At 46.9% G+C, this 22,097-nt stretch overlaps 1 protein-coding gene across 2 annotated transcripts in view; it reads right to left on the minus strand.

The window, feature by feature from the left end:
- The window catches only part of shn (zinc finger protein schnurri), a 150,647-nt gene that overhangs the window by 15,606 nt on the left and 112,944 nt on the right, over nucleotides 1–22,097 (minus strand). For both annotated transcript variants that reach the window (XM_075895991.1, XM_037425037.2), the window contains exons 2-8: nucleotides 19,265–19,578; nucleotides 14,668–16,603; nucleotides 5,973–6,125; nucleotides 4,037–4,084; nucleotides 3,390–3,893; nucleotides 2,652–2,836; nucleotides 993–2,151 (exon numbers count right to left, since the gene is read on the minus strand). In XM_075895991.1, the coding sequence (XP_075752106.1) occupies nucleotides 993–2,151; nucleotides 2,652–2,836; nucleotides 3,390–3,893; nucleotides 4,037–4,084; nucleotides 5,973–6,125; nucleotides 14,668–16,603; nucleotides 19,265–19,503 (4,224 nt within the window). In that variant the 5' untranslated portion in view covers nucleotides 19,504–19,578. The remainder of the gene's footprint in view (nucleotides 1–992; nucleotides 2,152–2,651; nucleotides 2,837–3,389; nucleotides 3,894–4,036; nucleotides 4,085–5,972; nucleotides 6,126–14,667; nucleotides 16,604–19,264; nucleotides 19,579–22,097) is intronic.

Genomic DNA, 22,097 nt, shown 5'->3' on the forward strand with positions numbered 1-22,097 from the left:
AAGGTGATGCTGTTAGGTGATGCCATCTGGCAAAGAAAAGTTTCTTCCGCACTCCTTGCTATGGCTACAAACGGCGCTGACTAACGCTCTCAGGTTTGCATGCACATAAGGGTGTCCAATAAGTAGACAACCACTGCCATAGCTCAATAGGAAAGACCGCTGAGTGTGTAATCTAAAGGTTAAAGGCTCGGCCTTTTCGTCTACATTACATTCTTCACATCTACACCACTGTACTAAAATTAACGTCCCCTGTACAATCCTCAGCTTTATTATTTGTGGGTTTTTCTTAAAAGGGCCCTGAAACACATCTTCAAGTTACCATAGAATGCATTCACTAAAAGAGCCTGTGGTCTTACGAATTCACCGCCGCAAACATTTTAAGAATCCGTCTAGTACGAGTGGAGTTACAAAGATTTGTCGCATGCTGCAGTCGCATTCTCTCTTGAAATCGTACGAGCTGAAATCGCATGATTTGTACCAGTGCTATAGCCATCACACATAGCACTAACTTCTGTAACCACAAATGAATTTCCTTTTAGGTAAGGCATACTTCCAATGAAAAGCTAAGTGGTCTTTTATGACCCACCCAAAGTAGAGCTCTGGCTGTGAGGTGTGGCACATTAAGAGGTTGTGCATTATAATTTTGGCAAGCTGTGGTTCTCCGATGTGCACACAAATCCAGGCATGCTAAGATATTTTTGTCTGTGTTTAACTTTAACTGCAATGCCATTCCTATTACGGGTAGATTCAACTTCTGCTTATCATGTAATAAAGCTTACAACTAGTCATTGAAAGAAGTGCCGCAAATAGTGAAGGCGAGGCGACCTTAGTTTGGTGGTCCTTATAGAGACAAGCTGAGGCCAAAACACATGAGAATGGTAAAAAGAAAATACAGAGTCTGAAGCTGCTGTCCACATGTCTTCGCTATCATGCTTGCATCTGTGTTCCGGGACCTACCACTTTCAAATTACGAGCCAGGCCAATATTCTCACCTGCAGGCTCTCGAGTGAGTTGTCACAATCAGAGGTGTCGATCTCGTTAAGGTTGACGCCCGAGCGCTCCATCTCGGCGTACATGCCAAAAGGCAGTTTGCCCAGGCACTCCAGTTTGAGGATGTGCATCTTGGAGCGCAGGTGCTTGGCCAAGTGGCCATGAATGCGGAATGCAATTTGGCAGTCCGCACACTTGAACGGCCGCGGGTTGTCCGCCGACGGGGCACCAAATGCTAGGTTCATGTTGAGCCGGTTGTAGTGGCCCACCGATCGTCGGTGCTTCTGCAAGTGCCCCCGAGTCCGGAACGACACGGCACAAGCCTCGCACCGGAATGGCCGCTCGAAGTAGTGGATGTTGACGTGCATCCGCAGTTGACTGGCCTTGGTGAAGCTCTTGTGGCAGATCCCACAGCGGCCTTCCTCGCCGCCGCTTGTGGCAGACACGAGGGCTTCGCTGCTCGGTGCCACCATTGGCACCCCCTGAGGATGGGGTGGGACGCCGGCTGATCCGGGGCCTCCAAGTTCCAGGCACGCTCCCAGAAGGCCACCTTCGCGGGCATACGAGCGCACGTTGTGGCCCGAGACGTAGCCACCCGGAAGGATCTCCAGGCGCCGCTGCCTGGCCGTGCTCAGGTCCATGGGACCCTCGTCAGGGTGCCGGCCAAGCGACGACATGGAGTAGCGCCGGGTCGGTTCCGCCTCGGCAATGCCGGCGGCTCTCTCGTGCATCTCCATGGAGAAAGAGCGAGGCCTGTGCCCCGCGGGAGGGCTGCCTAACCACGGAAGGCCGCCCTGCGGCCACGAGCCAGCTTCCGGCACGGTGAGCTCGGCGGAGGCTCCCACGTTGCCGGAGGACACGGCTCTGCCGACAAACGTGGATGGTCCGACCATTGGACCACTGCTGGCCCCAATAGAGATCGGAGAAGATCTCGAAGCAGGAGGCATCGCCGGTCCCCCATCGCCTGGCCACGTGGCACCACCATCAGGAACGTGAGAGGATAGGTGCAGGAGGCTACGTGCGGCTTCTTGCTCTTCGGAGACTTGGCAGGTGGTCGTGATGACTGCGATCGGTTGAGGCGCCAGTGACGAGCCGCTGTCCGGTGGTCCAGTCAGCGTGATCACTGGGATGTTGCAGGCAATGTTTGTTGGAGGAGGGCCACTGAAAAATGTTATCAATATTAGAAAGCAGGGCAGGTGGAAACTACGTCAAAATCGCATGCAAGAGAGAGGGAAACTGGCAAGTAACTGAAATTGTTAATGTACTCGTGAAGCGATTTTTTTAACATCATATAAAGAGACATGATGAGAATTAGCAGTTTCCTTGGATGCAGTTTCTTACCACTTTTTTTTTCACTCTTACTGGGCACGTGCTTTCTTTCCTGCTACTGTGAACATTTTGCACAATATACAAACCACAACCATATGAACCACTTAGTTTGTAAAAAAAGCGTACTTTCTGGCAAATTATGTTCTTGGAATATACTTGGGACTTCTGCATGCAGCATAACTTAGGGATCACAAATCATCTCTCTTTGTGTGAGCAATAAATGCACATCACTGAAAGTGTTAGTGGCAATACTATATCCCCAGATGTTATCAAAAGAGGGCATTGACAACACGAGGCCAAGAGATCTTTGAATGCAGGGCAATCAATCTCACCTGGGTAGAGGCTGTGGCAGTGCCGACGGTGCTGCCATGGCCAACAGGCCAACGGGCGTTCCTTCGTCATCCTCTTCCTCCTCTTCGTCTTCCTCCTCTTCCTCATCATCTTCTTCCTCTTCTTCCTCCTCCTCTTCCTCCTCTTCGTCGTCCTCTGAAGTGGGCCGTTCCCGCTGCTGCTGCTCCTGTAATGCAGCACCCACGTGTTGTGTGTCAGCACAAATGTGGACAGGGAAAGATTCAAGGTGCGCTCAATGTACAGCCGCAACATCTGAGCTATACTAAATACCGACCTTGAATGGGAATGTACACACAAAGGTACAATCTGAAGTGTAGCTATTAATGTGACTTTTCTCTAGAAAACAGGACTTATTTGGAAACGATCAGTATACATTATTTGCACAATATCTGACTTAGTGGCGACGTTACCTACCTTGGTAGGTCAGCGGCTAAAGCATTGCTCTGGTGAACTCGGTCACACGTGCTCAACCTTTCTTCTCCGCACTCAAGGAATCTGCTTATTTGATCCCAATGCTTCACTTGTGCTTTTGATGCTAAATAGCGCTAAGACATGAATATACTGTCACTTATTATTAGTATAAGGCTGCTCAACATTTACAAACTAGTCAAGAACTATGCTATATATGTACATACAATTCAATTTGTTTCTTTCACGATTTGGTGTGGTTGCAAAAACCACTGTTCATGCACCCTACGAATAAGAATTCTTGTGCATACTTGTCGCGCGAGGGTGTCTGGGTCCACTTGGGTTGAGTCGTCCACCGTGGTGGGCACCGGGAGAATGCCCAGCTCGGTGCACTTCTTGTGGTGAGCTTTGGACTTCATGTGCTTAGTCAGGTTGCCCTTGGTCTTGAAGGCAAAGCAGCAGTGGTGGCAGGAGAAAGGTCGCAAGTCCGTGTGCGTCCTGATGTGCTTCTTGAGCATCGACGGCTTCTTGCAGCGAATGCCACACTCTTCGCAGACGTACTTGCCACGCCCACGACCGCGCACGTATGTGTACGCCTCGTTGGACTTGAAGCCCCCTTCAAAGATACGGACTCGTTTTGGGCTACCACTGGTTCCGTTTCCATCGGGCGCAGCAGCCACAACATCTTCCTTCGACACCGCCAGCTGATCCGTTTGCATCGGACTGTCCGGACCCTCGGATGGTGCTGCCATTGGCACTGTTGCAGCAGGAGGCACTGGTAGAGGGGGTAGTGTGGGTGGCAGCAGTGGCGCCACCTAGTGGACGTCAAAAGGAAAGGTGCACATTGTAATATGGCGCATGTCACAAATCACAGGCATCCAAGTACCACTGACCTCCAGGGAAGCTTTCTGTCAGTGTAATAATACAAGAGCACTATAGCTGGTGCAATGGCCATTACCTGAGGCATGGCTGGTGCTGGTACTGAAGGCACAACTGGTTGCACCACCTGCAAGCAGACAATTATGATGGTTAGCATGAGGTGAATACACACAGCAGACAACAAAGGGCAATGAAATTCCATCACAACAATTCTTACTAGCGAGATTACACCGGCTTTGTGAACCTTACACGTCACAATCTCACGCTTTTTCACCCGTTGGGCGCCATTGCCTTTCTTTCAAAGCAACACCATCAGGATGCACATGAATGCATACATCCAGCTTTATAAAGTCACGAACTGCAGATTGCTGCTGCAGCAGATGAAGGACAAACACATCATCATTGCATTTAACAAGTACTGACTTATGGGGCAAACACTTGGAGGTTAGAGAGACGACTTGAGGACACTCTTGACAATGGCACAATGAATGACAGAATGCAAAATTCAAGGAGAGTCAACACGTTTCTGTGAGCTGTAATTTCAAAAGCGTCAATGCCCAGTTGAACACCCAAGCCTGCAAGCCGCCACAAAGCCTGGCCAGTGTGGAGAGCGGCTAAGCCACGTGGCGATGAGCAAGAGAGATGTGGACTATGAACAGTTATCTCTTGGACAGCAACGCTGTGCACTCTGCATTAGCATGCTACACTGCTTAAACTTTAAGCTTAAAATTTCATTGCCATGCCTCATGTAACGAAAGTGACCACATCAGATTTTAAGTTCAAGTTGCACAGTGTTGAGCGCAAAGATTTTATTTCCTACGTAAACAGTGTTCGTTCAGCCCATAAGGTAAGACATGCTGCTTCCAAAAGCTCGTCCACACCCACGAGTAGAACTGGCCAACCAAGTTAGTTGCTAAGTGAATGGTCACCAATGGCTGCTTCGCTCACAGAACAATTACCTTGGCTTGATAGTCCACTGCTTGATTCACAGTCGCAAGTCTCGGAAATCGCTGAGACGTCCAGCAACAGGATGCCAGTTTATTTTGCGGGACAACGATAATGAGTGATGCTAACAGGTGTAAATTCGATGCGGTGACCAGTATGGGTTGCGTGCAAATGCAAACATTGGTTGCCTTGAGTAACTTTTCGGTCACCAGTAGCAACAGGTTCTGTGACCAGTGCTTGTCACAGGTGCGACTGAGCATTCAGCATGGTGCCGCAGCTTCGAAACTACCATCTCAAACTTTATCAGTCAAATCTCTTCCATTTTCTATGCATTCATTTTCCTAATAGCAACTGAAGCGGCTACTATCATATACCAGGTGCTAGGGCCAACACAGTTATCATCTAATTAATGAGCAGTCTAACTCACTGAACTGAGCAATCGATCTGTTAAAGATAAAAGAAACATGGCGACCAAACAAGAACTGTAATATGAAAGATGTTTCGGCTCCTGTATATGGGCTATGTTCGTGATCGTGCAATGGAAGAAGGGGGTAATTTTCCACTGCATCATCGACAAGTCGCATAAATACCAGAAATGCTGTAAAAAGCCCCCAAATGGTCAAGCGACATTGGTCTGAACCACAACTGTGCATGAAAACAAATGAAAAAAAAAAAAAAACACTCATGAACTGCGGCACTTGTGTGAGTGAAAATAAGTATGAACGTGAGATGTTTAAATTTGATATGAACACCTTGTATAATAAAGGCAGTATCCATGTCCGGCCAAATGCCTGGTACTGCTTATTTCCAATCGTGCATGTTGGCTGCTTCCTGAACATGTGTACAGATGGTGCTGCAGTGTATTCTTTCTTTGCAACTTGTCAATTGTGAATAAGGCCCTTGTATGGGAGCCGAAATGTCCTTCGTGTTAAAGGCATTTTCATAATTGGTTGAATTATTCCTTTTATCTTTGACCCAACCAAATGACTTTTCGTCAAATCTTTGCCTTCATTAAAGAATCCATTATTCACTACAGATTCTCCATACATGGTTTTGACAAGTACACTCACCTGAGGAGGCTCTACAGCCGCCACACAGGCATCTAGATTGGCCTGCATCATCGGCTCTTCTGCCACCGGTGCCTCCGATGACATGGGTTCGTCGTCCAAGGCAGCGCCCGCTTGTGGAGATGCAGCACTTGTCTCAGACTCCATAGCCGTAGCCTGCGCAAAATTTGAGCTACAGTGCTTACAATCTAAGCAACAGGTCCCACTTCAAGGCTACGCCTTCGTTGGCTTCCGCTACTACGCGTTCTGTCACAATTGTGTAACATTGACAGAAGATATGGGTTAATATTCAAAACTTTGCTTCGGCCAAACAGAGCATCTCACTGAGCCGGGTAATTTCAACTTCTATGTTTACTTGCATCTTAGCGGAAAGCCAAGAGACAAAGTTAGCTGGGTAACAAACAGGATTTCGAACAGGCTACTCAACAATCGACCACATTCATACTAACAATCAGGTAATAGAGAAATGCTCAGAGTATAACCAACCACTTGACATAGCCTTCATAGATTACGAGAAGGCGTTTGATACAGTAGAAATATCAGCCGTCATGCGGACACTGCGTAATCAGGACGTCAATGAAGCATATTTAAACATCCTGGAAGAAGTCTACAGGGGATCAACTGCTACCATAGTGCTTCATAAAGAGAGCAACAGAATACCAATAAAGAAGGGTATAAGGCAGGGGGATACAATCTCCCTAATGCCATTCAACGCGTGCTTACAGGAGGTTTTCAGAGGCCTAGAATGGGAACAGTTAGGCATAGGAGTTAATAGAGAGTACCTTAGTAACCTGCGCTTCGCCGATGACATTGAATTGCTGAGTAACTCAGGGGACGAATTGCAACTCATGATTACGGAGTTAGACAAGGGGAGCAGAAAGGTGGGTCTTAAAGTTAATCTGCAGAAAACGAAAGTAATGTACAACAACCTCGGAAGAAAGCAGCGCTTCGAGATAGGTAATAGTGCACTTCAAATTGTAAAAAACCATGTCTACTTAGGGAAGTAATAACCACGGAGCCGAACCACGAGATTGAAGTAACTAGAAAAATAAGAATGGGGTGGAGCACATTTGGCAAGCACTCTCAAATTATGACAGGTAGATTGCCACTATCTCTCAAGAGGAAGGTATATAACAGCTGTATCTTGCCGGTACTTAGCTACGAAGCAGAAACCTGGAGACTTACAAAGAGGGTTCAGCTTAAATTAAGGATGGCGTAGCGAGCAATGGAAAGAAAAATGGTAGACAAGAAGAGAGCAGAGTGGATTAGGGAAAAAACGGGGGTTAAGGATATCATAGTTGAAATCAAGAAGAGGAAATGGACATGGGCCAGGCATACAGCGCGTAGACAGGATAACCTCTGGTCATTAAGGGTAACTAACTGAATTCCCAGGGAAGGCAAGCGGGTTAGGGGGAGACAGAAGGTTAGGTGGGCAGATGAGATTAAGAAGTTTGCGGGTGTAAATTGGCAGCAGAAAGTGCAGGACCTGGTAAATTGGCAAAACATGGGAGAGGGCCTTTCCCTGCAGTGGGTGTAGTCAGGCTCGTGATGATGATTTACTTGCGTACTATGAGCAGTTGTCAGCAGTGGTTAGGATTACCGAGCGCTGCCCGAAAGATGATTATGTCAGCCAGTCACAGTGGCTACCTGATGATGTAACACCAGTGCTGTCGTCATTCAATCTCGATCCACTGACTGAGCTGTTTTTGAAGCCAGCAAAAATGTCACAGCATGGCTGAAGTAGAGCCTGACCACCACTACCAACAGTTGTGTTTCCCTCATATAATTTTTTTTTTTTTCAAATAACTCGCCTTTGCTGCCCACCGCTATGAATCTGTAACTACCACCTTACTCTTCCACTTCGCTGACCATTTCTATACCTCTTTTTTTTTTTTCTAAGACAGTTTGATATGATAACAATTCATGGCACCAGCACATGTTTCTAATATTTTCGAAAAAATAGTTGTGAAATTCTACATTGTGTGTTGTTTATTTTTATTTTTCTGCTCTTCATAAATGTACGGTGGAAACATGTGCGACAGACAATGAGCCATGCGTTGCAAGTGCACTGTTGGATGTTCATTGTTCTTTTTCTCCCTTCAATATTCTTTTTTCTCCTCACAAATCTTTTTCCTACACGCTCCCTTTTCTAATTAAGCATTCTGCCATTTTTTTTTTCTGCCAGCAAAAGACTACAGTCTGTTTCTTTTTTCCTCATGTTCTCAAATAGCATACAATATGGTTCAGTGCGTTTTCCTGCCATGACAGCTCTACTATAGACCTTCGAAAATACCACCTATTTTCATCTTCCCTTTGCTCAATGAATGACAGGAATGAGAAGGTGGAAGCTTGCGATGAAAAAATCTGTAGACAGGGGTTGTGCGCTCAAGTCCATGTTTAGACAAGTAGGCCCGTCTTCTTCAAGGCCAGCACATTTCTAGCCTTTAAAAGACAAATCCAGTGCGCTTGAGCACACAAAGCCTGTTTACAGACTTGGCTCAATGAGCCATTCAGTAATGCCATAACAAGACGTTGGAAGAAGTAAAAAAAAAAGCACGATTTTCAATCTGGCTGTCTCACAAACCAGAGCATGTTTATCTAGCATACTGTCAGACATAGTGCATTGGACACGGCACAAGCAGTGACTCAAAAGGGAAGGTCACACAAGACAGGGCAAATATCTCAAGGCAATTTTACATTCCAACGTGACAAGTTTTGTATATGTTTTGACTGCTTTGTAAAAATAACATCCACAGCCATGTAGTCAAAGATATGCCAGCTCATTACTTACACCCTTTTATTTTTTAAGATTTTACATTACATTGCCTCTTTATTCTTTTCTAACCTTACACTACGAAATAAGGCAGTTACGATATCTTCATTTTGTTTTTTCATTACATTTTGAACACAAGTACCACAACTTCTAAAGTGGGCACACGCAAGGCAAGTGAAAGTACTTTCGAAACTGAGCATGTAAAAGTTAGCATTTTCCTTCGAAATTGACTTTTAGAACAGCAGAACAGATCAAGACAAACACCAATGACCTAAACACTGACAGAGAACGATAGTGACTATGAATAACTGCTTCCTCTCTATGTTTAGAGCCCCTCAGTACCCCGGTCTAGAAAGATCAAGAATACGACTACGCCAGCAAAGGGAGTGGACGAAGTTGGGGACTTGTCGGACAGGGATGCCACTGCCTCTACAATAGCAGTCACTCGCCTGACATGCTAGACTGGAGCCTGACTGATAAACTAAACACAGGTAGTAGGAAATGTGACTGCTCCTGCCCCCCCCCCCCCTTCCTCCACGTTGAAAACATCTGGCATAAATGACTCGAGATGTCTCTCGAAACCTTGAGTGACTGAACAACTGAGCAATGATAGCCGGCCTTGAGGTCATTGCAGTCCTCTTCAAACTTGGCATGTGAGGCAAGGATTGCCTATCGCTTGGTTATCATTTCTTCTTAGGCAACTTGCTCCCCTGATATATGTCGTCGGGCCACTCCTATCCTGTATGAAGGTTCACCACTGTATAAATTTATAGATTTATGTGTAGGCTACAAGCCAAGCACCCAAACAAAGCATTCTCATTGGAGAAATACCTTGATGATGCAAATACTTTTCCTTTTCGAAAAAAGGTCTCCCACCTCTTTTGATGCCACACAGCATCTCATCACTAGCTCGTTTTGCATATACCAATTGCATATCACCAATGCACCGTTCTTTTCTGAACGGTATGAAGATATTAAAACATACACTCGGAAATTCAGCAAACTTGCAAAGGTCGAACACCAGTGAAGCTGTTTAATACACAACACAGAAGTGACACACTCTGCAAATAAATTCAAAATACCCGCTCGAGGAATAGCTTTTCAATTTAATTTACCATATTTACTCAATCGTAATTGCGAGCACAACTGTAACGCGAGGTGTGACTTTCCTTGTAGGCGGGGAGAAAAAAAAACAGGCAACAAAAATAAAAGAATAATTGTGCGCATAACAGCACTTTTCGACAACCTAAACTTTGGGATTCAACAGTAACAAGAGGTTTGACTTCAGGTAACAAAAATCTGGTAAAAAACTCATTCTACATCTAAGTGAACACGCCATGCTCCTCTGAAGGTGTCCATCTGACCAGCGTGTGTTTTTATGCCTCATTCTTCGTTTCATGGCATGCGTGGTCTTGTATGGCTTGTTATGTGCTCTGGGCATTTCAAGCACGATCTTAATTGGCATTTTTCGCTCAAGTCTTACCTTTATTTTAAGCAGGGCAGTTGTGAGTGAGTGCTGTGGTTTGCCGAATTTCCGTGTTGCATGTGTTTTTGGTGACAGATAGGAAACATACTACACAAAACCCCCGCAGTGTACAGCTCCGCTATATTTGTAATAAGGTAAAGCAAATTCGGCAGTCATATCCAGAACTAACCTCTTCCCGACACATGTGGATGTCATAAAGTTCCGCACAAGAAGACTCAGAAGCACCTAGCTACGAGCTTGCAAGCTGAGTCACCTTTTGAACTGATAACAGCTGAGATAAGCTCAGCTGGGGCAGGTCCTAATCTCCACAAGAGCACTCAGATAGCAGCGGAGTGCCTTGCCAACTCATAGACCCACTTTGCCCTTAGAGCTGATTATTAAGCTAGAATCTGTCACCGTTTCCCAAGTGAAGTCAGCTCATTTTGCTGCAACGGTGGTGTACACTACACCTAAAATGAAACATTTCTTTTTCTGAATTCCATTAGTACACTATAAACATCTCCCTCGAGCAAGATACTGTTCGTTATATGCGCAGATACGTAAATTATTAACCACAACTGCACTTATACTTTAGTCATGCGGCTACACGAAAGCCCCTTTAAGTAAGCAGTCTTTTACAATGTTGAAGCAGGCACTGCCTCGCAGGCACATGGTGCCAAAAATCTGTTTTGGCCCTTTTCTTTTAAACGTTCTGCTGAAAGCATGGAGCAAGTTTTCAAAATGAACCAGCCAAAATAAGATTATGCATCTCGAAATACAAAGCGTAAGTGTCCTTCTCCAACCATTAACAACGTTGCTTATAGCTTGCATACAGGGCTCTTCAGCCACCAATGTTGACGCATTTCTTGTGTTCCTGTGTGCTGCACTCTAACACCCCTGTGATGCACCTGGCACGACGCCTGTCCAAACCCTCCAACCTGCTTATGAGAGTACACAAGGAAGATTTAATGGCTTTACCATACCTTGTACAAGATATAAATTTCTTTAATTATGAGTCAAGCTGACTGCAAAAAAACATCTGCTCATATTGCGAAAATCAGTTTAGGCAGCAGAATCTTGTTAATCCAGTTCTGCATAACGGTACATTTTTCAGTTCATTCACGGTCAACATACCTTGCAAATAATTCATTTATTACGATCAAATTTTTGCCAAAAATTACATAGTATGATTGCAAAAGCGGACCTTGACTGATATATCTAAGCATCTACATTTATTGTTCACTAAAATAGTTTGAACCGCACTCTGACAAGCCATAGTTGGGATATTGCAGAGCTGTTGAGGCCACCGCAGCATAGATTTTGCAGCAAAGCGATCACTACCTGGCGCCGCTGCTCTATCCAATCATTAAAACGACACAGCAAGAAAGTGCAGCACAAATGGTCCTGCTGTTTTAATATTGCTCAATAAAAGTGAGTTGCTGATGAAGCATACAAATGTTCTGTTTCTTTTTTTCAACACGAAAGTGTTTTATGCCGGGGTCCATCACAGCTCCGCTAGTATACTTCCATCGGGACGTTGAAAAATATATGTTTATAGTAAAAGATTGCAAAGGAAAAAAAATAATGCAAGCATTCATTGTGTGGAATCGAACCAGTGACCTCTCGATTTTGAGTGCGCGGCACTAACCACTACGCCACAAAGCGCACGAGTGCTAACGGCAGGCCATTTATATACACCATGCATTGTTTGGCAGTCCTCAGAGCTTCGAAACTTAAGTGCGTTTTCAGTATCAGTGACGAGATGGCGCAACAGGCTCGCATTCAGCGCACTCTAAAGGTCGTTGCCTCTACAAAGTGCTGCCTCCAAGAAGCGTCGTCTAATTGGTATAACATTTTCATGTTATACTGATTCCTATATAGGGAAATCAGCCGCGCTTATTTTTAACCTCTTTGGTTAATACAATTTTGGCATAATACACATTATTTACCAGTTACCATGAAAAGCCAATCAACAAGATTACACTATATCTGCTGGCACCCGCTAATTTTGTGGCTACTCGCTAACGGCAGTAAAAGACATATACGAACTCTGTTTCCAGAAAAAGCCACTCCTAAATAGGAGATTGCTCTCTTTGATGCATCTGAAAGCGATACTTCTTTTTTTTCTCACGATTTCTTCTACCTCAAAAGCCTTTCAAGTGCCCATGTAACAAAGGTAGTAGATCAACGTAGGCACTGTGCTAATGCAGGGGGTACCAATATGATTGATCTGGATTAAATGTTTTTGCAAGTTCCATTTCCATATCAGCTTTCAGTAATTATATGTACCAAAAGTTTTATAGAAATAACAGAATGAGAAGAAAGCTGGGTAAGAATCACTGATTCCGTACTTCCCTCCATGTATCGAGAAATTACTTGGGTCTACTATTCTAACTCTGAATATACCTTAAAATGCCGAGCAAGCGCCCCTGCACAAGAAAGGAGGAGAAAGGGCGGTGTCGGGATTTCAATGTGTTCCTCAAAGTAATACACATTCGATCGGCACGAATGTTCCACGGGGTGATTTTATGGGCACTTGTTTTATGCTGTGCCTTGTCTGGCGATATGAAAACATGGAAGTATGAGAGGTCTCACAAAAAAAGAACTGAAGCAGTGAAGACACCAAAATCTCCAATGATGGTCTCAAAAACTCCCGCCAAGACCTTCGCCTGACGACATAAATTAGCTTCATCTTGAAACATTACCACGTTTAGCACCAGGGTGCTCACATATAGCACACCAACATGCTGCCCGCTAGATTTCACTCGTGCGACCTCCACTTCACTGCGCTAGTTCTACCAAAACGTGCAGCTGCGTCTCCTGACAGCGAGACCCTGTTGTCATGGCTACAGGCACCGGGGGAAGCGGACCACAAGCATCCGCCTGGACGTGAGCGAGTGAAGGTGTAAAGCCATTCCGTTTTCAATCTCTCCTCAATAGACAATGAAATTTCCTTCACACTGCACGTGATTACAGTCATCTTATTCGCTGTACAAATCTCTAATGTCAGGCACTTTGCAGGTTTCTTTTGACATTTTCACTAGTTACTGCAAGAAGTGTGGAAGCCCCTATAGGCTTCAAAATTTTAATTAATTAGTTTTACGTCATCTCTTCTCTGTCGAAATTGGTCACAACATTCTTTGCGAATTTCAATTTGTAAGCCTCTACAGGCTTCAAAACTGATAACCATCTGATTTTCGGCATCTACATGCTTCAACATCCACTTTAGCAATCAGTACTTGACTATGCCTGTGGCACTATACCTAATGGTCAGCTTTTATATTTAAACAAACAAAACAGGCTTACAAAAGAGACAGCAACAGCCGTAAGCATGAATCTAAAAAAAGTGCATGGGTTACCAGCGTATACACAATTTCAACAATAGTAGATACACCATCAGTGACAAACCACAGTCCATTCAGACACCATGCCCACTGATTAGCCACAATATTGCCATAGGTAAAAATGATTGAAAAATTGTTTGCAGCTCCATCGTATCGTACAGCTTTAACCTCTGCAAGATATCCAGGTGTTCTTGACAACATAATGACAAACACAGCAGGCTATTCAGGTGCCATGTCCACTAAACTAAAACCACAATATTGCAACGGTTAAAGATGATTTAAATGTTGCTTTCTACTCTCCCATATCATATAGGTCTAACTGATGGGCCTCTACAAGCTTTGCAGGTGTTCCCGACAATAGCCTGCCCAGCCATGCACATGCTAGCCAATGCACGTGCGTGACTTGCGACCTTTTCACGAAATACTTGTCCCGCTTGACAGCTCGTCACATGTTGGATCTTCTATGGACATATTGTAAAAGCTGTCGCTCTGCACGACAGAAAAAATGTTGTCGTAATCGTGACCCATGTGTGGCTGTTCATTGCTTTTATCGAATAAATTACAGAACTATACTTAACTGTTATAACAGCAAAACAACCCCAGTCTTAGTTTGGCCGGCAACTTGACTGTCTTGCGGGACTTCAAACACGTAGCTGAGTGCTGCAGAGCTAGTATGTACTAGACCACAGCATGGGTCGAATTTTATGGTCCAGGCCTGCTCTAAGAAGCTCGAGCCAAGCCCGGGTCAATAATACTAAGCCCAGGCGCAACTGAGGCCCAGTAAAGCGATGAACAAGTTCGGTAACACTTGGGGCTTAGTCTTTAAGAATCTAGTGCTAGTACAGTTGCAAACTTGTGAGTACAGTATCAAACTACCCCATTAAACCATGTTTCATCATTTTGAGAATTAGTGAACTACTGGCAAGCATCTGTAAAGCGTAATATGTGCACCTAAAAAGCAGCTCACATTGCTCTCTGGCTAATGATAAATTATGCCCGAGAATTTCTTTAACGGATGGGCCCTCAAACTACCTTTAGAACAAGTTGGAAGGCCTTTAAACTACAATACATTAATGATTAAGTCACACCCCATATGGCAAACTCTGGACCACTCACCTCGCTCGGTGATTCCTTAGACGGTGCGCGGCTGCGGTAGAGCCAGTAACTGGAGTGGGTCACCAAGGGTGCTGTCGCCCCACAGGGACTCATAGTGGCGCGACTGGCACCCGTGTGAAGCCACTGGCGCGAGTCGTAGCGCGTCAGCAGATGCACGTGCGTCACGCCAGGCACAGGGTCGGGGACGGGCACCACGCGCCAATCAGAGTACATGGAGAGCCCCGGGGGCGCCGCCTCCTGCGCCACATACATGGGCTGCGGCCGGTAGATGCAGCAGTAGGTGGAGCGCGTGGAACACTTGAGTCCCAGGTAGGTGTACGCGTGGCCATTAATGTACAACTGCTGACACGTCTTCTTGGGCCGAGGTGTCTCGGGGCTGACGAGAGTGGAGCCGACCAGGGTAGACGCCCCACCACCTAGGGCGAGCGACGTGGGCCTGTTGGCTCGGAGGGGCGGTGCCAGAAGGCTGCTGGTCACCTGAATAGCCGCCGAGCTTGTCACCACGGGCACAGACGTCTGGACCGGAGGCGACAACGCAGGCGGAGAGGATGCCACTAGGGGCGGGAGAGGTGGAAACGCCTGTGCCGAGAGTGGCACCGACGTGACGGTTTGCGGTGGTCCCGGCAGCGATGGCGGTGCCTTGTTGTCGAAGCTCGACGGACCAGGCAGAAATGAGGCGACACTGTTGCTCCTGCAGCTTCCGCCAGCGACAGCGGAACTGCCAGCGACCCGCCCGGTTATCATGTCGTCGGCGGCCCGCGTCGACACAGAGGGAAACGTGAAGCGCGACGCCGCAGCCGAGTAGTGTGACGAAAGCACGGGTTCCGATATCTTGCGCTTCTTGGGCGGCGGGTTGGGCGCCTTGCAGTAGTGCTCGAGGTGCACCTCCAGGGTGGCCGCGCTACGGAACCAAATTCCGCACTTTGGGCACGCGGCACCCTCGGCGGCACCGCCGCCTTCACCCCGGTGGCGCAGCAGCAAGTCGCGGATGATGCTGCCATCGGGGGTGTCCGGGGGCGACGACACCGATGCAGTGACAACAGATGCCACCGAAGTGACGGCCGGAGACGCAGGAGACGCTGCGAGTACCGCCGACGAAGATGAAGACGTCGTCGCACGCACCAGGGCGCTCTCGGAGACCCTGCGGGGATTCGAGCGACCGCGCATCCCTATCGAGGAAGGGTCAAGGCTCCACTTTCGCGAACTACTGCCTGTGCTGCTGCCGATGCTTCCGCTTCGTGACGAGTCGCTACTGCCGAAGCCGCTGCTCGTGGAAGAACCGTTACTGCTCGTAGTGCTGTTGTGGCGCATGTAGCGCTTGGTCCACAGCGGATCTAGTGTCTCCACGATGGCAGCATTCTCGGAGATGATCTTGCTGATGTGCTGCTCGAGGATCTGCGGACTGGTCACCTGCGGCCTTGTCGTCGCGGACGGCAGTCCCGGACCGCGAACCAGCACGCTCTCGCGCGGCGGCGCCAGCCTCAGGCCAGCCAGCGTGTCCTCCAGCTTGCGGCCTGGACTGGAGCCGTACACCGTGCTAGGCATGCTCACGTCGCCGATGCAACCGGTAACCGCCACGGGCGGGGTCACTGGAGTAACGACGGGAGTCACTGTGGATGACAAGGAGCAGGCACTCATGATGCCGCTATTGCCATTACCGGACAACGACGTCGAGCCCTTGGGACGGACCGAGTCGCCGCCGCTACGGGAGAGCCTCGACGAGGGAGAAGAGTTCACGACGTCTCTGGTGAGGTCCCTCGTAGGAAAAGAGAATTCACTGGGGGACGATGCAAGATTACAGTCTCTGGAGGTTGCGCCCACATCTATCTTGAGCGGGAGGTCTTGGGAATCCCTCGATGATCGGTGCTCCCTGGAAGGCCGGTGAAACTCGTGCGGCGACGTAACTCGGCACGCTCCACCGGGAAGTAAAAGGTCTCTGGAAGTAATGAAGTCAATCTGGGTCAACGACGTAAGTTTAGTGACACAAGATCAATTTTGTTGCGAGTCTTAAGCGATATGATTATACCTCTATACTCATGTCCGTGGACGCTTCTTCGTCGAGCAATTATAAAATGGTTAGAAGAAATCAAACTTTACTAATTGAGAGATTTGCAATCAAACTTGCCTTGATTCGATTAAGAGTCTCTCTACAGCAGAACAGATATCCCGGTGACAATTACCTAATGAGGAGGCTCCCAAGAAGAGAATATTCAAAATAATGAAATCCAATCGAATTCCATTAAAAGTTATTTTAAAGTGACTTGAAGCAACTACAAAATAAAAATAATGCTCAATCGTGTCATCCTTGTTACAGAATGAGCAAAAAGGGGAAGGAGCCAGACCATCTCTATGCATGTAGTAATTTAGTTATGGAACTCTACAGCATAATTTCGTAAAAATAACTTCTTCGCGTGTTGATCAGAACTTCCTACGCCAAGGGAACGAGAGGTGTCGATATTCGTTTTGGTGAAGGATTAATGTTTTACTAGAGTCTTCAAGTCGAAATACGTCACGTATTATGAGTGCTGCTGTGGGAATAATTGAAAGTACCGGATCACTGAGAGCAGCTTTCAATAGCGTCCACCATTTGATTCCTTTTTATTCCCTTGTATCCCGGAACCCAGATAAATCTGATTAAATTTATATGAGTTGGGAACAGAAAATAAAACGTGCGTGATAAATACAAATCACTATTGGAGGCGAGCGCCGAACACAAAGATATTGAATCGGTAACTAAGGCCACACTTGAGGCTGGTGGGATGAGCTTTCTTAGTGCCTTATTTCGTAAATGAATTCTTTTTCCTCTATTCCAAATATCCAGTCATTTTTAAAAACGATAGTGTTTTTGGAGACCTTCGACGCAAAAATTGTGGCCTTCCTGTCTGTATGTCTGCACATTTGTCTGTTTGTTTGCCCTTAACGGTACCCTGAACGGCACCAAAGTGCACAAACGATAATCTAAACGGCAGACCCCATTCGCAGCGCCCACCAATATTGCTCAAGATTCAGCATTCAATCTTGTGCAATTGTCACTTAAAAAGCAATTATTGTGCATATCTGAGGTGCCATAACAACACGTCAATATTATGTGTGTGTGTGTCTCTTACTAGAAAAGGCATACATAATTAATTCTAAGGACCGTAGCGTTTATCACGTTGCGCTGACCATGCAACGCTTGCACGAAAAGGCAAGCGTTTTCCAGCGCTTTGCTAAGACAACACGGCGGTGGCACCTACCCGTCGCCTTGCATTCTACACCTTATCACCTCCGAGATGGGCGCGCAGGGTGCGCGCGCTTCGTTTTCCAAGATAACTGCCAGGCAGCGCTCATGTTTCACGTGTGACGTGACTTGATGCACTTGTTCGCCTCCGCTGCACGCTCGAGGCACTTTAACGCAGCTCCGCCAAAGTACCATTCACCGGTTTTCTTGAGCAGAACATCAAATAAACATTTTATTCACTCTCTCCAGATGCAAGACTCGTCTTTCGGCGACATTAGCAGATACAGGGCCAATTTTTTTCTACAAATGGCCAACAAATGCAGTAAGTGTAGCTGCGAGAAAACGATCACCTCTCTATAGGTGGGTGCACCATTTTAGAGCACCCTAGGAAAAACTTTCAGTTGGGTTGGCAGACAATCGGCCTTGATGAGATGAGGAAGGAACCCTCGGAGTGTGGCCGAGACCGTCCTGAGCACAGAAGGGTTACAAAAGCATTAAAATTCTTACGGAAAAACTGGTCTTAAGAGACATGTCGTGTCTTATTTCGTTTTTGTCTTTCCTTTTCTACAATTTGCTAAATCTCACTTCCCATTCTCTAATCCTCTTACCTTTTTTGCTCATGACAAGGGTAGCCAGGCGGTAAATGAGAACTGGCTAACTTCCCCGTCTTCCATATCTACTTTCGATCCCCCTTCCCTTATCCCTTTTACTACCTGTGCTCCTTTCAGTAGCGCAGGGTGGCCTGACAGCACTGCCAATTAACAGCCCCGTTTCCCCCCTTCATTTCCCTTTTTTAGCGTGCCCTATTCTCCGACAACTTCTTTTGGCCAGATGAATTGATCTATATAGCGTTATCGTACATGTATATACGCAGCAAAAAGGAATGCTACAGTGGGGCGCCCTCTACAGTGGCATCTAGTAGGTCTGTCTCTACCGTGCATTGCTTGTAGACGCGCTCGCGCTCGACGACCGAGAATCAGGCCGCTGGTCGAGCTACCCGTCGACTATTATGTTAGCGTTCGATAAACACCTCGTAACGATATTCATTTGATGGCACTCGGCGACAATGCACAATGTTAACAGTCAGGGCCGAGCACGGACTCCCAGTACAAGCAGCGCGTGCTCTCATAAAGGAGCCGAAAAGGACGACCCACTGGAAGGCACTGGAGAGGACGGTCGTGACAGAATTCCGTATGACAGTTGTATCACAGTAACTGTCCGACAACGTTAAAAAACAACATGGACAAGAAACCATTGCCTTTTTGGCGTTCTCGCGCTGTTACTACGATACAATTACGATGAACCAACCCGCTCAAATTAAGGTCTCGCTGCAGAGCTCTGTGTTTTGTTACAGCCTCTACACCACTAAAGACTCACCTTGACGTCACCGCTGGGTCCCTGGCGGGCGAGGCCAGGTCTCCAGCGACCAGCAGTCCGCCCTGGAGCATCTCGGCGCATGGCCTGAGCTCCTGTCCGGGCGACGCGTTTCGCGGCACCAGGGGGCCGTGCACGACGGCCATCTTGCGCTTGGGCACGCTGTGTCGCGGGGGCGCCCAGGGCAGCTGGCCCCCCGAGGCGACGGGGGCGGCAGGGCCGCCCCCTTCGGGGCCGTTCATGACGCGGCCGCCTGCCAGCCCCTCTTCACGGGTCAGGAGGGCAGCAATCACCTCCGGCGATCGACGATTCACCGCCTGCATGTGGTGAACGGAAGGAGGAGGTGATCGTACTGCCTAATGAAACGACAATAGCGCATTGTTGAGATTCGCTGTAGGCGCATATCACCAAGTCAGAAAAGCCTAGAGATAGGCAGAAGGTTATGTTATTGATATCATCAGATTTGTAAGTCTGGATTAGGCAAGCCCATAGCCAGGATTTTTTTTTTTTTCTGAGAGGCGGAGGGAACAGGGGGGGGGGGGGGGGGGGCATGGCTATGGGCCTGATTCCATGTATGGTGGCCAGAGAGGGACGTGTCAGCAACGGCGCGCCGGCGAGGCAATGTTTTTTGTTTGTTTGACCGTTTGTTTGTTTTATTCATGGCCATCGGGCGGCGCGAATGGCATATCGGAGCCGACAGCAGCGCCACTGCATTGCCGCTAATATGTGGACCCTTTAAGTATACAACGCTGCAGTCTCTTCAATGGGTAGCGAAACAGCTATTTTAGATGTTGCTGATCTATGGGGCGATGCTCATATTTACTTCAAGTCTGCCAGACTCTTCTGTGGACCCACGAGGTGCAAGGTCCACGCGCATGCACGAGACTAGAGAGAACGAACGCTTCTTTTGTGATGGATGCCTGTTGGCTCTTTGCAACACGGCGGTCACCACAGGTAACCAAATTTTCTTCGTTTGTTTTTTCCCCTTTTCACACACATGAGTCCCGCGTGTCGAATTTTAATAGACGCATATTTTAAATCATCTGGCAATCTGACAGACATGTTCAATGTGACATGTTACGCTTGCTGTCTTTTGGCTGTCGTCGTCCTCAAAGCGCGCTAAAGGAGAGACCCAAGATATTTTTCACAGATATATAAGTATGCGCTGTTCTTACTATGTTGACAGTGCGTGAAAGCATGTTGTATGAGTAGCTAATGCTACGGACTATAAGAATGAATACCTGTACTATCACCGGAAGTGACCAGTAGGTCTTTACTGCAGGATTGTCACCTCAGGTGACCACCTCATATCTTCTGAACTGAAATTGCCGATTTTTTTTTTTCTTGCGAAGAAATCTTTTTTCTGCTAAATATTTCACCTTTTTTTTTTAATGAAATTCCGTTTCCCACCAGAAATGAAGTTCTGTGCATGAAAGAGATAAATACTTCTCTGTCAACGTCTTGTTGTTTATGCCGTATTTCGGTGTAGCCTAAACCCGGAAACAGTATTCAACTTTCAGAGATTCAACGACGTTATACGAAGTGATACATAAACAGCTTTATGTAGTGTTGTTACGCATCTGGATGGGTTATTTGGACGCGACGCAACGGTTGACTCGAAGGTTGTGAACGACCCCTTCTCCAATCCAACATCTGTGCGCCCCGATACGCAAATGCACATAGCCAACTAGCATATATATATATATATATATATATATATATATATATATATATATATATATATATATATATATATATATATATATATATATATATATATATATATATATATATATATATATATAACGTACTAGCACCCACACAAATGAACCAACCAATGTCAAGGCGCAAAAGCACGTCAGGACGTACCATTATAAACAAGATAAATCATCTCAAACAGGGGAAGAACACAAAGCCTTTTCAAGTTGAAGAGGAGTGTGAAAGTCACGGCATCCGTTAGCAGGATACGGATGATTGGATTGGATAAACTTTTATTTTTTTTGATAAACTTTTATTTTTTTTTTGATAAACTTTTATTTTTTTGGATAAACTTTTATTTATGCTTCGGGACAATCACCCACGACGGCTGTAAACTGAAACGAACGCTCGCAGCAAAAGAAGGGTTCACAATGGAAGAACCTTGTTTTTCGCGCGTGCCACCATCGTCTATGTATAACGGGTCACCCGCATATGAGATCGAATGCTGTAGTTGTGCACAATGTCCCTAGCGGCCCAAACGTAACAGTTGTTTTGGTGCTGCAGCCGCGACACGAGAGAGAGGTGGGGGACAGGACCTTCAGGGCGACAAGCATGTGTGCGCCGTGCACACGTGTCGCGCAGCCACATTTCGGCGCGGCAGCTGCGCGCGCTCGTCGGAGAGACGCCCCGCCGACGACAACAGGCCGGCCACGGAGAAGCGCACAAACACGCGAGCCAGGCGCCCAAGTGTTGGTCGGAGGATGTCAGGTGGCGGCGACGGTGCGAGTTCGCGAAAAACAACTCGATTAAAAATAGCGCTATAAAGATACCAAATAACGAGGCACTATGGACAGCGGAGACAAACGTAGAAGCTGTTTCTCTCGGCTTTGACCTAGTTCAACGTGTGACGGCTATGGATGCGTAGGCTTGCGCACACCGGGGGGGTGATGCAGGCTTCAATGTTGCGACGGGTGATATATTGCTATTCTGCTATCCTCTGTAGAAAGCGCACTGAACGCACTGTCTTCCGGTTCCTCTACCGCCACCTTTCGTTACGGTCTAAGCGACGTCGATCTGTAGTCGTACTGGTAGCAGCCGGGCAAGTACTGTAGTCGAGTGCTCTGAGAGCACTCGACTA

This window comes from Rhipicephalus microplus, chromosome 5 (assembly GCF_043290135.1).
Source record: "Rhipicephalus microplus isolate Deutch F79 chromosome 5, USDA_Rmic, whole genome shotgun sequence".
Lineage (NCBI taxonomy): Eukaryota > Metazoa > Arthropoda > Arachnida > Ixodida > Ixodidae > Rhipicephalus > Rhipicephalus microplus.